Source organism: Elaeis guineensis, chromosome 7, assembly GCF_000442705.2.
Source record: "Elaeis guineensis isolate ETL-2024a chromosome 7, EG11, whole genome shotgun sequence".
Lineage (NCBI taxonomy): Eukaryota > Viridiplantae > Streptophyta > Magnoliopsida > Arecales > Arecaceae > Elaeis > Elaeis guineensis.
The window spans coordinates 11,189,014-11,201,766 of NC_025999.2; the positions used below are offsets into that span (position 1 = coordinate 11,189,014).

A 12,753-nucleotide genomic window follows, 5' to 3' on the forward strand; every position below is an offset into this window, starting at 1 on the left:
AAATAAATTGTGCGGCCCTCCGATGCCGCATCTTCTGCCGAAGTCATTGGGGCCTTTCTCCGGTCCCCTGTCGGTGGTCCCATGTTTGAAAGTGAGGGGAAGCTTGAACTCGACTGTGCCCTGACTGAAGGAGCGACTAGCGCAGCAGCAGATTGTTCGGGTTCTCTTGCCTCAACCTGAACCTCTTTAGTAGAGGGAATTATCGATGGTTCTTCGGTAGTTTCCTTAGCTGCCCTATCTTCGGACGGTGCGGTAAGGAGCGCTGTCGGAGCTGACAGCACCAGAATCGGCTCAGGAGCCGATGCAGGGAGAGCATCGGGCCCCTCAGTCGGTGTCGAAGCAGCAACTGGAGCTGGGGTCGGAGTTGCCGCCTGAGCTTGCATCGAAGCCTGACGCCTCTTCGGCAGTCGTGAAGATCCAGCCTCAGACGCTGTCCTCTTTCTAACTGCGTGCTAATGAATTTTGATGCCAGACACTCGCATCCTCGACTGCATGGCTGCAATTACGACAAGAGTCAGTACAACCCAAAAGATAAGTGAAGTCAAAAATAACCGACTATACTATACCTAAACAGGCGGTCGAACTAAGGTTGGCATCATAAAGGGCCTGTTCGATCACAAGCTCCTTCTGCATCGGGACCGCCATGTCCTTCAGCTTGTGGAAGTCCTTCCGATCACCGACCTCCACTCGACTACTGTTGTTGGGATCGGTCTGTGGATCGCCCCAACAGGAAGAAAAATCCCAAAGAAGAGTGTAAAAAGCAAAGAAAAACTGATTCTTCCATCCATGAATGGACGATGGAAGATTGGTAATGAAGGAAAGACCTTTACGGAGATTGAAGAACCACCACCTTCGAATCTTAAGGTGAGGTCGAAGTATGAAGAAAACTCGAAAAAGAGAAGGACGAGGTTCGGTTGGCAACATCCGACACAACAAGGCAAAGCTAATAATCAACCGGACCGAGTTTGGTGCCAGCTGAGTCGGGCAAAAACTGTAATAATCCAAAATATTTCGGACGAGCTTCGGAATCAAAAATCGAAGACCCGTTCGAAGATCTTCGACATAGAAGGCCACCTGACCCGAAGGAGGGCTATTCACTCGACCATCGGCCCTAGGGATGAAAAGCTGATACTGTTTTCAGAGCTATTCAACATTCGACTCTGAAAGTGAAGAAGTCTCCACCTCCAGACCCGACTGGGTCTCGTCAGTCGGATTCTCCGACTGACATCCCAAAGAGAAAAAGCCCTAACCATAAAGAAGAAAATCCTAGAGACTCAAAAAGGAGGGGAGAACTCAAGAGCAGACAATTGAACCTGAAAAGGATAGGAATACTGGGGCGACCATCCGGCAGAGTTTCCACACCAGGAAAGACAAAATGAAAAGTAAAAATTTGGTTGAAGACGACCCTTTATATATAGGATCCCTCAACTGTCGAGATAAAAGTGATCAAACCGAGGACTCATCCGATGATGACATGTGGCAATATCTGGACCAACCATCAATCGGACGGTTCGATGCATCTATTCCAGATCAAACCACGTCACCTCCATCTGTGTGAACAGCTTCGACCCAATAACATTCATACACGTGGCTAAAACCTACTTGTCAGAATCAAACCGTCCGGCGCCAGCTCACCTTCCCAAAATGATGTCTGACACCGACAACTGACACCAAATCATTTTGTTGATGTGGCGGTTTAAAGATGACAAAATAGCTAATCGCCCGTATCCCGAAGAGGGTGGCTGCAGAATCGAAGTTCGACATGACAGACAATAACTCTCTTTGTCCAATGTGACAAGCCATGTGGCAGTATACACGCCAACCTACCATTGGATATGGGAGTGGGGGGCAATTGTTGGGATAAACCGACCGCCCTCCGACTCAGGCCAACCAACTCCCGACTCTGACTTAACAATAGCCGACCGATTGAACATACGAATCTAACTGAGCATTGACTGAACAGATAGTACCGATTCTTCATCAATCAATTGTACAAGTTTCACCGACTTATGATCGGTTATCGACTAGAGATTGGCTGATGCTGATAAATATCGAACAACTTGGGCTGTCGGTGCAACAGAACTATCAGCCGACGGCCACATCTACTACTGATGTATGATCGGCTGATCTGCTCAACACGCCATAACCGTTACGAATGGTTACCCGCCGCATACTACGATGTAATTAGTGGGAACTAATGACCTATTATATGATTATGACCGGATAATTTAGCATCATAAAATATGGGACCACGTCCGATGGTTACAATAATCTCATCTATAAAAAGGAGGTAAGTGAACTACACGAAGGGCACTTCTGGTCAGAGCTCTGCTACTCTGAATATCCAAAATACTACTGTTCATCAACTTCTCTCTCTGACTTAAGTATCGGAGGGTCTCCGCAAGACACCAATCCGATTTGTGTGGATGCTGTTTTGCAGGTGCTCGTTATCGGCGACAGATGATGGGGAGTTAGTCACAATAATCTTCTTTAATTTGGATATCAATTGGAGATGTCTAATTTCCCATATAACTATATGTGATTTGTACGATGGTTGTGATTAGAGAGCCCAATTATGAACCCTGTCTAATGATGGATGGTTGTAATTAAAGACTAATCTTCTCCACCTTTGCGTATTGTTAAATTGACCAACCCAAAAGACCCCCCCCCCCCCCCCCCCCCCCCCCCCCAACGTATCCATTGTTTTTAAATTTAAATAATTTGATTGCCAAGTGGGGTACCGGGATGAGAGTCAAAATTCTCTTGCGGTGCATCACACCCTCAAACTCCAGTGAGCCATCCGATCCCAGTCTCCAGAAGCCAGTTTATCTCTTTCCTGTCGTTTCTTCCTCTCTCTCTCTCTCTCGTCTCCTCGAGGGAGGTGGACGTGAGCGGAGGCAGGCGCTCTCTCTCTCATATTTATCCTCATCTTATTCCCTCCTCCACACGATCTACCCTTTCCTATCCTCATTATTCTTGACCTCCTTGCCATAATTATTAATACTGTTATTATTACGACGACTACTATTCTCGCTATCCTCGCCTCTCGCCCTGCGATCAGGGAATGGCGGCTCTTTCCCAACCGATTCCCGCCCCCAAGATCCTCCTCCGCTCCTCCCTCTCCAACCCCGCCTTTGTCTCCTCCCACCGGACCCTCCTCTCCGGCGATCTCTCCGCCCTTGCTTTCAAGTCGCGAAGGTCGAGGACCAGGGGTGGCGGCGCCCTCAGAGGAGGACTCGGTCGGAGGAGCTGGTCTTCGTCTTCCGTGAGGGCCCTGCTCGACTTCGACGTGTCCGGCGCCGCCCTCAAGGTTTCGTCAAACGTCTCTTCGCGGCAGCGGGGACAGCAGGACGATGATCAGCAGTCCAAGGTACTCTTTTTTCGGTTTTGTTCATATTGTTGATTTATTTGCATTCAAATATTGGACTTTTTGATTCAATATGTGTTTCAAAAGCCTGTATGATCATTTGGCTGGACGGTTTCAGAAGCGAAAGTTTTTTTTTCTTCAGTTAAGTGATGGAAATTTACTTTCTTTGTACATGGGTCCTGGAGTTGTCATTTTTGGTTAATTTTAATTGTAAATGATGCTACCGGATTTGTCTGTTTGGTTGCCGGAACTGTTCCATGTCGATTTCTTTTGTCTGCTACGTTGCATCTGTGGTGTAATCAGGGTGGGTTGGCTTTTTAGATTTATGGCGTTTCTGGTAATGGTTTTACCGAGACCTGATGATTTGAATTAGGTACACTTCTTGCAAGCGGGGCAAGATTTTGTTTGGCTATAGAGATTGTTACTGCAGGTTGAGCTGCAGTAAGTATATTTTACTGCAGTTGGAGATTTGCCGATAGTTAGATATAAGTGGAGTTTGGGTAATGTACATGTAGTTGACAAAAAGTCCTCCACTTGCTATACCTTGCAGCATGAAACAATGCATCTCAGCTTATGCTAGGGCTGCAAGTAATATAGGAAAAAGAGAAGTTATTCATGACAGAGTTCATGTAGGGACTAGTGCAATTCTTGGTGTTGGATGTGTTCAGTGGCATTCTGCAGGGAGAAAGTGAGCTAGATGGATGATGATTTTGTAGTTACAACCTTGAATTTAGTATTTAAGTGATTGAAAATAGTCTTTTTTTTTGGAGAATTATTTATAGCAGATCATGGTGCAATTTAATATTTTAGTAATTAGAAAACTGGCTGTCAATCACACCAAGTGAAGGACATGATTTTGCAGTTCATCATCTCAGTGATTTATAATTTAGGAGACCATAATAGGGTTGTTTACACCTAAATATGATGTTTATTTGGATGCAAACAAGTTTGTGCTGTTTGAATAGATGAAGACATGCTACTTATCTTTACAGAGTTCTCTAGGATGATCCTGTCTTTTTTCTGTATTTGTTGAAGTTATATGCTGATGGAGATTTAACTCACGCTTCTCCGGTTCTTCTGTTAGGGGGAAATAATTATCACAAAAATTGCATTGTGGGGACATTGGTCATTACCTAAATCATGATAAAACTCCTGTGATGGTGCTTTAGAGTTATTATTGGCTAAATGATGAGCAGGGCCTAGAGCAATCGGTCTGAAATCATATTGAACACACGCCTCCAGATCCCAATTTTAGCCCTTTGTACTCTATAGGTGAACTTCAGAATGAACTTTGTCCTAGGTTGTGCTAAGACTGCTCAGGGGTTTAATTCTATCTTTTTGGTGGTGGACTGATCCTTTCAGAATCAATCAGCCATCCATGGAATTGTGCCACATCATGGTACATCATGCAGTGAAAACCAAAAAAACTGTCACATTACTTTGTAGCAATCACCACATAATATCTGGAGCAAATCTGAATGAGGCTTGTCTTATGGCACAACAATTGAAACATGACTTGGGTTCATCACTTGTGACTGAAGCAAACTGCACCAAACATGCCTTGAATCATGAATGCATGTTGTTTTGTCAGCAAACATTATAGTCTTTCTTTACATTCTATAATATATATTCAGAATTTTTAAGAAATATTGTCCTTGGGATTTGGTGTTCCTTTTTTAATGCTCGTAGAAAGTAACAGGTTAGTTTGGCTTTATAGAAAGATCAAGCAAGTCCAGTAGGGCTTAAGAACGGGACTTCTCTAATCTATATTTTATTGTAGCAGGTCTATGAGCTAGAAAATAGGGCCATGCAATCAGTTCAGCTAGATGGCTATTTCATCAACTTATCAAGTAAATTATAGTGCAACATTTTGGTTATAAACCTTGCTATAAACCTTTGAGTGTTGTCAAGTTCATTATGTGAGGATCTCTATGGGTATGTGTTTAGTTTGACATGGGTTGTGCATCAGGAAATTGGAATAATAATTTTTGATTAGCCTTTTTGTGTGAGATCCTAGGTCATCATAAGTGACATCAGAGTGGACTAGACTTATGGCCCATGTGGGACTAGGGAACACTATAGCATGGTTCCTTTTAAAGCTGACCACGAGCTAATCATAATATTTGTGATGCTGATAGGACACTTAGCTTGGCAAAAGGATGCCAAAGCTTAAATGGAGGGAGTATGAGGACCCGTATGGGCAAGTATTTAGTCTCACATGGGTTGTATGTTGGGGAGATCTCTATACAGGGCCAAGGAACTTAGTTAATAGCTTTTGGCTAGCCTTTTTAGGTACGACCTTGCACTATTACACATCAAATTTTGATTGGCCTCAAATTTTAGTTGTTTTGTAACGCCCAAACAAGGTTTGCAACTTTTAAAAATAACAACTAATATCTATTATTGAGTGTTAGCAGGAAAGATGACCATAAATATTAGGAGGTACTATTATCAATTTAATATTAAAGATTCCATGCAATGTTGTTTAATTGACATGGCCTTTATTCCATGCAAGTGTTCTTACCATGAATAAATTCTCAATGATCCAAAACAATCAATCAGCTTTCCTACTAATTGCTTGTGTGATTCTGTGGTATGTGGCCAAAAATGACAGTCAAGGATCAAAACAATGTTCGATGATCAGATCATCACGTGCCTATTGGATAATTTATGTAACAATTCGAGTCTCTATTTAGAAGAAAATACCAGTCTCTGGTACATATAATCTATTTTTTCATGAAGTCCAAAAACTTAAAACAGCTAACACTCAAGCCAGGTAGCTAGATCTGAAATGCTTGTGTTAAATCTTAATTCTATAAAGATGGCTATGAAGGCCCATAACCATTACTTAATTCTGCAGCTTGTTAGACACTAGCGTGGTGGACATATGAGAGCATATTTGCAGAGGGTGCACCATCAAATCTCTCCTACAATCGCAGCACCAATAGTATTATAACTTCAGTGAATAATAATGTGCTTTTTGGCTATCCAGTGATTGTTGCATTGTGAGAAAACTAGATGAGAAGTCTTCATGGAGATGATTAAGCAGGGGTTATCAAGATCATATAGTTTAGAAACAAATAGGACACAAAAAATGAAGGCGGTCAAAATGAAGACCCTGACTTGCATATGCGAGATTCAAGAATGATAATGTTAAATATGAATGCAATAACATAAGCTTTGGAGTTAACAGTAAAGAACACAGTGAAGTCCTTGCTATATAGCTTGGAGATATGGTGAGGAAGGAAACATGCCCACGACAAGAGAAGCAACTTACATCTGCATGGATGGGCTTGGAGGAATGTTAGATGTCAAAAGGATTTTGTTTGCATGGAAGGTTCTTGTGGGTACTTTGCCTTTTGCATGTTTTTTTCCTGGGTTTCTTCTTAAGGGTATTTTTCATCCTCATGATATGTGGACAAACTCTTTTATGTGTATTTCGGAAATATATATCTGTGAGATTTAATACTATTAGACCTTTTTTTGTTCAGTTCATTTAGTTAGTTTACACTTTTGCTGGTTTGCTAAAATATTTATGAGTTTGATAAGGTTAACATTGGTAGAATCATATGAAGTAAACCTAAGTACCAAAACTTTTGAGGAACTTTCAGCCTAGAATATAGTACTATGAGCAAAATTTTGCCTGAAAATGTCAAGATGAAAAGGGGACCTTTCTAGAACAACAAAGAAGAGGATACTAGATTGCTGTGCATCTCTTTCTGCCATGCACATATTAAGTTCTCAGGCTTTTAAAAATGGAAAAGAATAAACTTGTTTAATGAGTTACAGGGGTAAATTGTTCAAAACACCCAGTGTTCACTTGACAAAACATGAGAATAACTGAGAGCCATTAGAAAGTTCTTCCCACCTAGGCAGTATTAGTTGGTGCTATATGTCTATGGGTGGAGACTTCAAACCATAGTATAAAGGGTTTGGACTTTTGGTACAACTGCATTCTGTATCTGATAGTTATGGGCATATATTTTCATATTTGTATATGCATCATACATGCAAATTTACACACAATCCCTGTTTACAGAGATTGAAAAATTATCATATGCTTGTCTCTGCATATAAGTTTATGCATAGAACCTTATGACTTGTAACAGCATGCCCTATGTTGGTTTTTAAATGACAATGCTCGATTTCTAACCAAACAAATCCTGCTTTTTTATGGAAATACCACTTGTATCATCTAAAAAAGAGGTTTTTTTTCTTAAATAATATAGAGCTCAAATTCTGTTGCACGACCTTCTCAACCAGTGTATTTTGAGATCTAATTCTGTTGTCCTCAAAATATGGTAATTAGTAGTGCCATCTGATGCTACGCTTCAGAATTTGGTTCCTTCTGGTTAATTTTACTCTATTCACCAATCCTTTCTGGTTCTTCATAAGTAAGAGCAAGGCCTTTTAATTGCTGAATGGTGTTGTGGTGAATATTCTGCCAGATTCAGAAGCCCATCTCAACTATGCAATTTGTATGCAATTCATCCAATCCCTGAAACCCAGCCTTGTATTTGCTTCTCTGGATGTTGTGTCAAGAAAATTTCCAGAAAGCATCTCTGAGTAAGAGTATTTTTTTTTTTTAGAGAGGGAGCTTAGAAATTCTATGTCCTCATTTTCATCTATGTCTATTATACCTCTTTATACATCATAACTACTTCTAGATAGGGTGTTTTTGAGTTTAAGATATAAGCTGCCCACATCCAGCGCACAAGCTATATGATTTTGAAAGGTTTCTGTTCCTTGCTAGCTTGAAAACCCTATTCCTTATTTTGAGAAGCAAATTTAAATCATTTGTTGAAGACTTATATTGCCTTGAATGATTTGTCAGTAGAATTACATGAACTTTAAACAACAATCTTACATACAAAATCTTGAGAAATAAAATAAGCAAGGGGGAGGTTTAGGTCTGGCGCTTATTGGACTAGCAGGTGGTCAGATGCAGCAAGGACTATTGGATTACCATCGTGATCGGTGATTGATGAGCTTCAAGATCATGATACCTGGGACCCCCAACACTGCATTGAAGGCGTGCCAGTCATGGATCATGATGGTGATCTGATGATTAAGTGCTACATCAGACCACCTGCTGGTCCCATGAGCATTAGTCCCAAACTACTCCCTAAAGAAACCCGTTTCCCCCATTAAGCTGCATTAATAACCATAGTTACCATTAGAGCAACTGTTTTAAAATTCCTAATCATCATTTTTATCTCCATTTCAATAGGTGATCGCCTTTGCTGGATAATATTTCATGCTTGGTGGCAAGCATGTGCTTTCAAACACACTTTATGGTCACATGCTAAATCTATGACACTAATACGATGTGAAAAAGCAATGTATCATTAGACATATATGAAAGTCCAGTTATGATAGTTTCAATTTGTATTATATAGGGATTCATTTGTGAAGCCACAGATGCATGTTTTATATATGTTGAGTGTTGTCTTGAATAATAAGGCGTCATAAGAAGATACTACTAATATTACTGTGGAGTATCAAGGTATACTAGTTTCAATGTCTAAAAATAAGCATCCCAATGTATGAGTTCCTGCCATTGGGTCTAAGAAGGGACAAATGTACTCAGTCTTACCTTTATATGTGGAAAGATTGTTTCCATATTTCAGACCCATGACACCTAGGTCACAATAGAGCAAACTTACCGCTGTACCAAGGCTTGCCCTTATGTCGGCTTTAGTATCTGCACCTCTAATGGCAATTGAGGTCATGCTAGCTTATGATATTTTCAAAAAATATGATGTCATTTATTTTTAATTAGACAAGTTCAAAATTTATGAAAGGTGTAGGATAGACTACCTTTTGCTACACACAGAACGTCCCTAACATGTGGGCCTTGGATATATTCAAAGTGGACCCACTTTAGCAAAAGTAATATTTGTGGTTCCCATGGCATGTTGGCAACATCCGCTTACATGCTTGTATGTGAAAACATGCCTCAAGCATTTATATGAACTATAGTTATTAACCTGGATCAGACTGGCTGGACAGATCAAAAAATGGGTATACTGGCCCCTTGTTTGGTCAGATTTGTTGATAGGACTGAAAATGCATATGACTTGGTGAGAACTAGATCGAACTGGGTGAACTAGGTCCTTCCCTAGCTCCAAAAACTATCATTTGAAATAATGGTTAAGTGGAGATTTGAACCACTAATCAATTGTAAGATTAAAAAGCCCTCAACCACCCGGACAACATTTAATGTATACAACTTTATTATGTTAGAAAAATTATTATCATTATTTAAAAGGAGCTATTTTCTCAACATTTTAAAAATCAATTATTTCCATAAAAAAAAGAAAAAAATATTTATTAATTGGTACAAAATTAAGGGAAAAATATTAATGAGGTGGATTATACTAAATCCATTTAGTATAATAATGTATACAATGCTTATTATCAATGTAGATGCTACATTGCTGGTCCCAAAATATATTTCTAAAACCTTACTATTAAAAGTCAACAAAATTAATAAATTCTACAAATTTTTTGATGTTATACATAGCTGTTTTTTACATTCTTTTGGAAAATAGATGAATAACGATATTTTTTTTCTATTTATGCCGCAAGTAAAGCATAGTGTAGAATGTAAATCAATGTGATTTAAAGAATAATATTTAAAGTCAAAAGTTTATCAATAGTTATATGCTTTTATAGCACATCTAATTTCTATTTTTTAAAACTTTTTATATTTTTAATTATAACCTGGTCTTTGGGCCAATGACATGATGATCCAGCTTTTGGCTGGGTGGGTTGTTGGCCCGGCTTTCATAACAATGATATGAACTATGAGGCACATTTATTTATAATTCTGTTCTGATATAAGTCCTGCCAAATCTGCAAGGATGAAAATTTCCTATTGAATGAGTGCCCACAAATTGTGCATTCGACTCCTGGTGGTTCAGTATTTTCATTTTTGTGAAGCCATGTTCCTGATAATTGTTCCTGATCTTGATCTTAATTTCTTCTTGTTTCGCTTTCTTGAAATACCTATATATTATGTGCATATGTGTGTGTATATATGTTATATGGAAAAGCAACGATGTAATCTTTAACTTATGTGTGCCAGGCTGCCAGCCATATAGATTGTTAACTGCATGCTATAAACTGGCAATAGCTGAGTGGATACTTGCCTTGCAATTATTCCCTGGTTGGTTCCATTTAATCTTGTTGAACCAATATGCTTATACATGTGACAAATGTCAGTTTGAAATTTCAGTAATTTTGACCCCGTTGTTGTATCATATGCCTTTTCTGAGTAAATAAAAATCACTCTCACACAGTGATTCTAATGTAAATTAGTCAATTTTGAAGCAAAGAATTTTTATCTATTCTATCTTGAATCATATAGTTGATAAATTATCAGGTTGCAAATTTGAGTGATATCATATCGGAAAGAGGGGCTTGTGGAGTTGGGTTCATTGCAAACCTGAAAAATGAATCTTCGCATAATATTATTGAAGATGCTCTTACAGCTCTTGGCTGCATGGAACATCGTGGAGGTTGTGGTGCAGACAACGACTCTGGTGATGGTTCTGGACTAATGACTTCGGTTCCCTGGGATTTGTATAACAACTGGGCCAGCAAACAAGGTCTTGCTTCACTGAACAGGTCTAATACTGGTGTTGGCATGGTTTTTCTTCCCAAAGATGAGAAGTTTATGAAAGAAGCAAAATCAGGTAATTCCTGAAGAATAACTTCTATTTTCTTTGAATGTATCTTCTTAAGTTTCTAGATTTCTTTATTTTCCATGCTTTGCAACTCTAGTGATATCTGTTTCTTGTATACTTCCAGTGCTTCCCCCCCCCACAACATGAAGAAATTTTCTGAATCAAATGTTTTTGTGGTGAAATGTCACATGCAGTATATGCTATAACCATGGCTACCATTTTCTGGAAAATCAATTTGTCATCTGTCACATGATTCCAATTATTTTCACTTGGAGGGTGTTACCTGCTTTTGTGACCCCCCTCTGGGATTAGACTTCCATTGGTATCCTAATTTTATCTGTTTGTCTTCTTCCATATGTATGGCAATTATAATCTTTGTTTTCTCCAGCTTAAAGTTCAGGTTTCCTCAATATTTTTGCATATATTGAAGGTATCAATATATATTTCTACAGTTGTCATGAAGACATTTTCAGAAGAAGGTCTGGAGGTGCTTGGATGGAGACCGGTTCCGGTAAATACATCAGTAGTTGGTTACTATGCAAAAGAAACAATGCCTAACATTCAACAAGTGTTCGTTAAAGTTTCAAAAGAGGAGAACATTGATGACATTGAAAGAGAACTATATATTTGCAGAAAGCTGATTGAGCAAGCAGTAAAATCTGAACAATGGAAAGATGAGCTCTACATCTGTTCTTTGTCAAATCAAACAATTGTATACAAGGGAATGCTTCGCGCAGCGGTTTTGGGGCAATTTTATTTGGACCTCCAGAATGAAATTTACAGATCATCTTTTGCCATCTACCATCGAAGATACAGCACAAATACCAGTCCTAGATGGCCTCTTGCACAACCAATGAGGCTACTTGGTCATAATGGAGAGATCAATACAATACAGGTTTACATTTTTATCTTGATCGTGTTGGAAATTTAACACTCTGAAAATTTTTAAGTACAATTTCTAAATTCAAAGTAAATGCCATTTTTTATTACAACAAGTTATGTTATTCATAGGAATATTTCTGATAGCAGTTTGCTTGTAGGGCAACCTGAACTGGATGCAATCTCGAGAAGCTACACTTAAGTCCCCTGTTTGGCGTGGTCGTGAAAATGAAATTCGCCCATATGGCAACCCAAAGGCATCGGATTCAGCAAATCTTGATAGTGCAGCAGAAGTATGTGTTCACCACTCTTTAGATCCCTTGTCACTTTCAAACTTCCATTTGTAGCGATCTAACACACACACACACACACACACACATGCACTCTCTCTCTCTCTCTCTCTCTCTCTCTAAATTTCCATTATTTTAACTTATAACTTATTTGTCTGCACTCTGAAGGTTTAATAGTATTAGTACTAACTAAATCTCATAATGTGAAAGCATAATTAAGAAAGGAAAAGATTTGAATAATTGAAGGGCCAAATTAGTTATAGGGCCTGAACCTGGTCTTTAGCTACTAAACCCGGCCAAGTTCTGTACTTGATAATGTAATCAACAAGATAACCTGACATGAAGGTGCCAGTTTGCCTTGCTGGTAAAGTCTTTGGTGTTATACCTAAGACCTAGGTTTGAGTCCTGCCTTCACCAGGGTTTAGGGGCATACATACTGGTAACATCCAGGGATATTCCAGTTAGGAAAGTGGATTTCCATCAATATATGGAGATATTAGGATTCAACTTATTTGCATCTGGAGAA

At 39.2% G+C, this 12,753-nt stretch overlaps 1 protein-coding gene across 2 annotated transcripts in view; it reads left to right on the plus strand.

Moving 5' to 3' along the window:
* Positions 1-2,966: 2,966 nt before the first annotated feature.
* Positions 2,967-12,753, plus strand: part of LOC105049124 (ferredoxin-dependent glutamate synthase, chloroplastic) — a 73,663-nt gene continuing 63,876 nt past the window's right edge. Inside the window, exons 1-4 of one of the 2 annotated variants that reach the window (XM_010928684.4) lie at positions 2,967-3,370; positions 10,755-11,067; positions 11,511-11,953; positions 12,099-12,230. In XM_010928684.4, coding sequence (XP_010926986.1) covers positions 3,065-3,370; positions 10,755-11,067; positions 11,511-11,953; positions 12,099-12,230 — 1,194 coding nt within the window. In that variant the 5' untranslated portion in view covers positions 2,967-3,064. Of the gene's footprint in view, positions 3,371-10,754; positions 11,068-11,510; positions 11,954-12,098; positions 12,231-12,753 lie in introns of those variants that run through there. The other variant, XM_073260200.1, reaches the window with a different exon arrangement.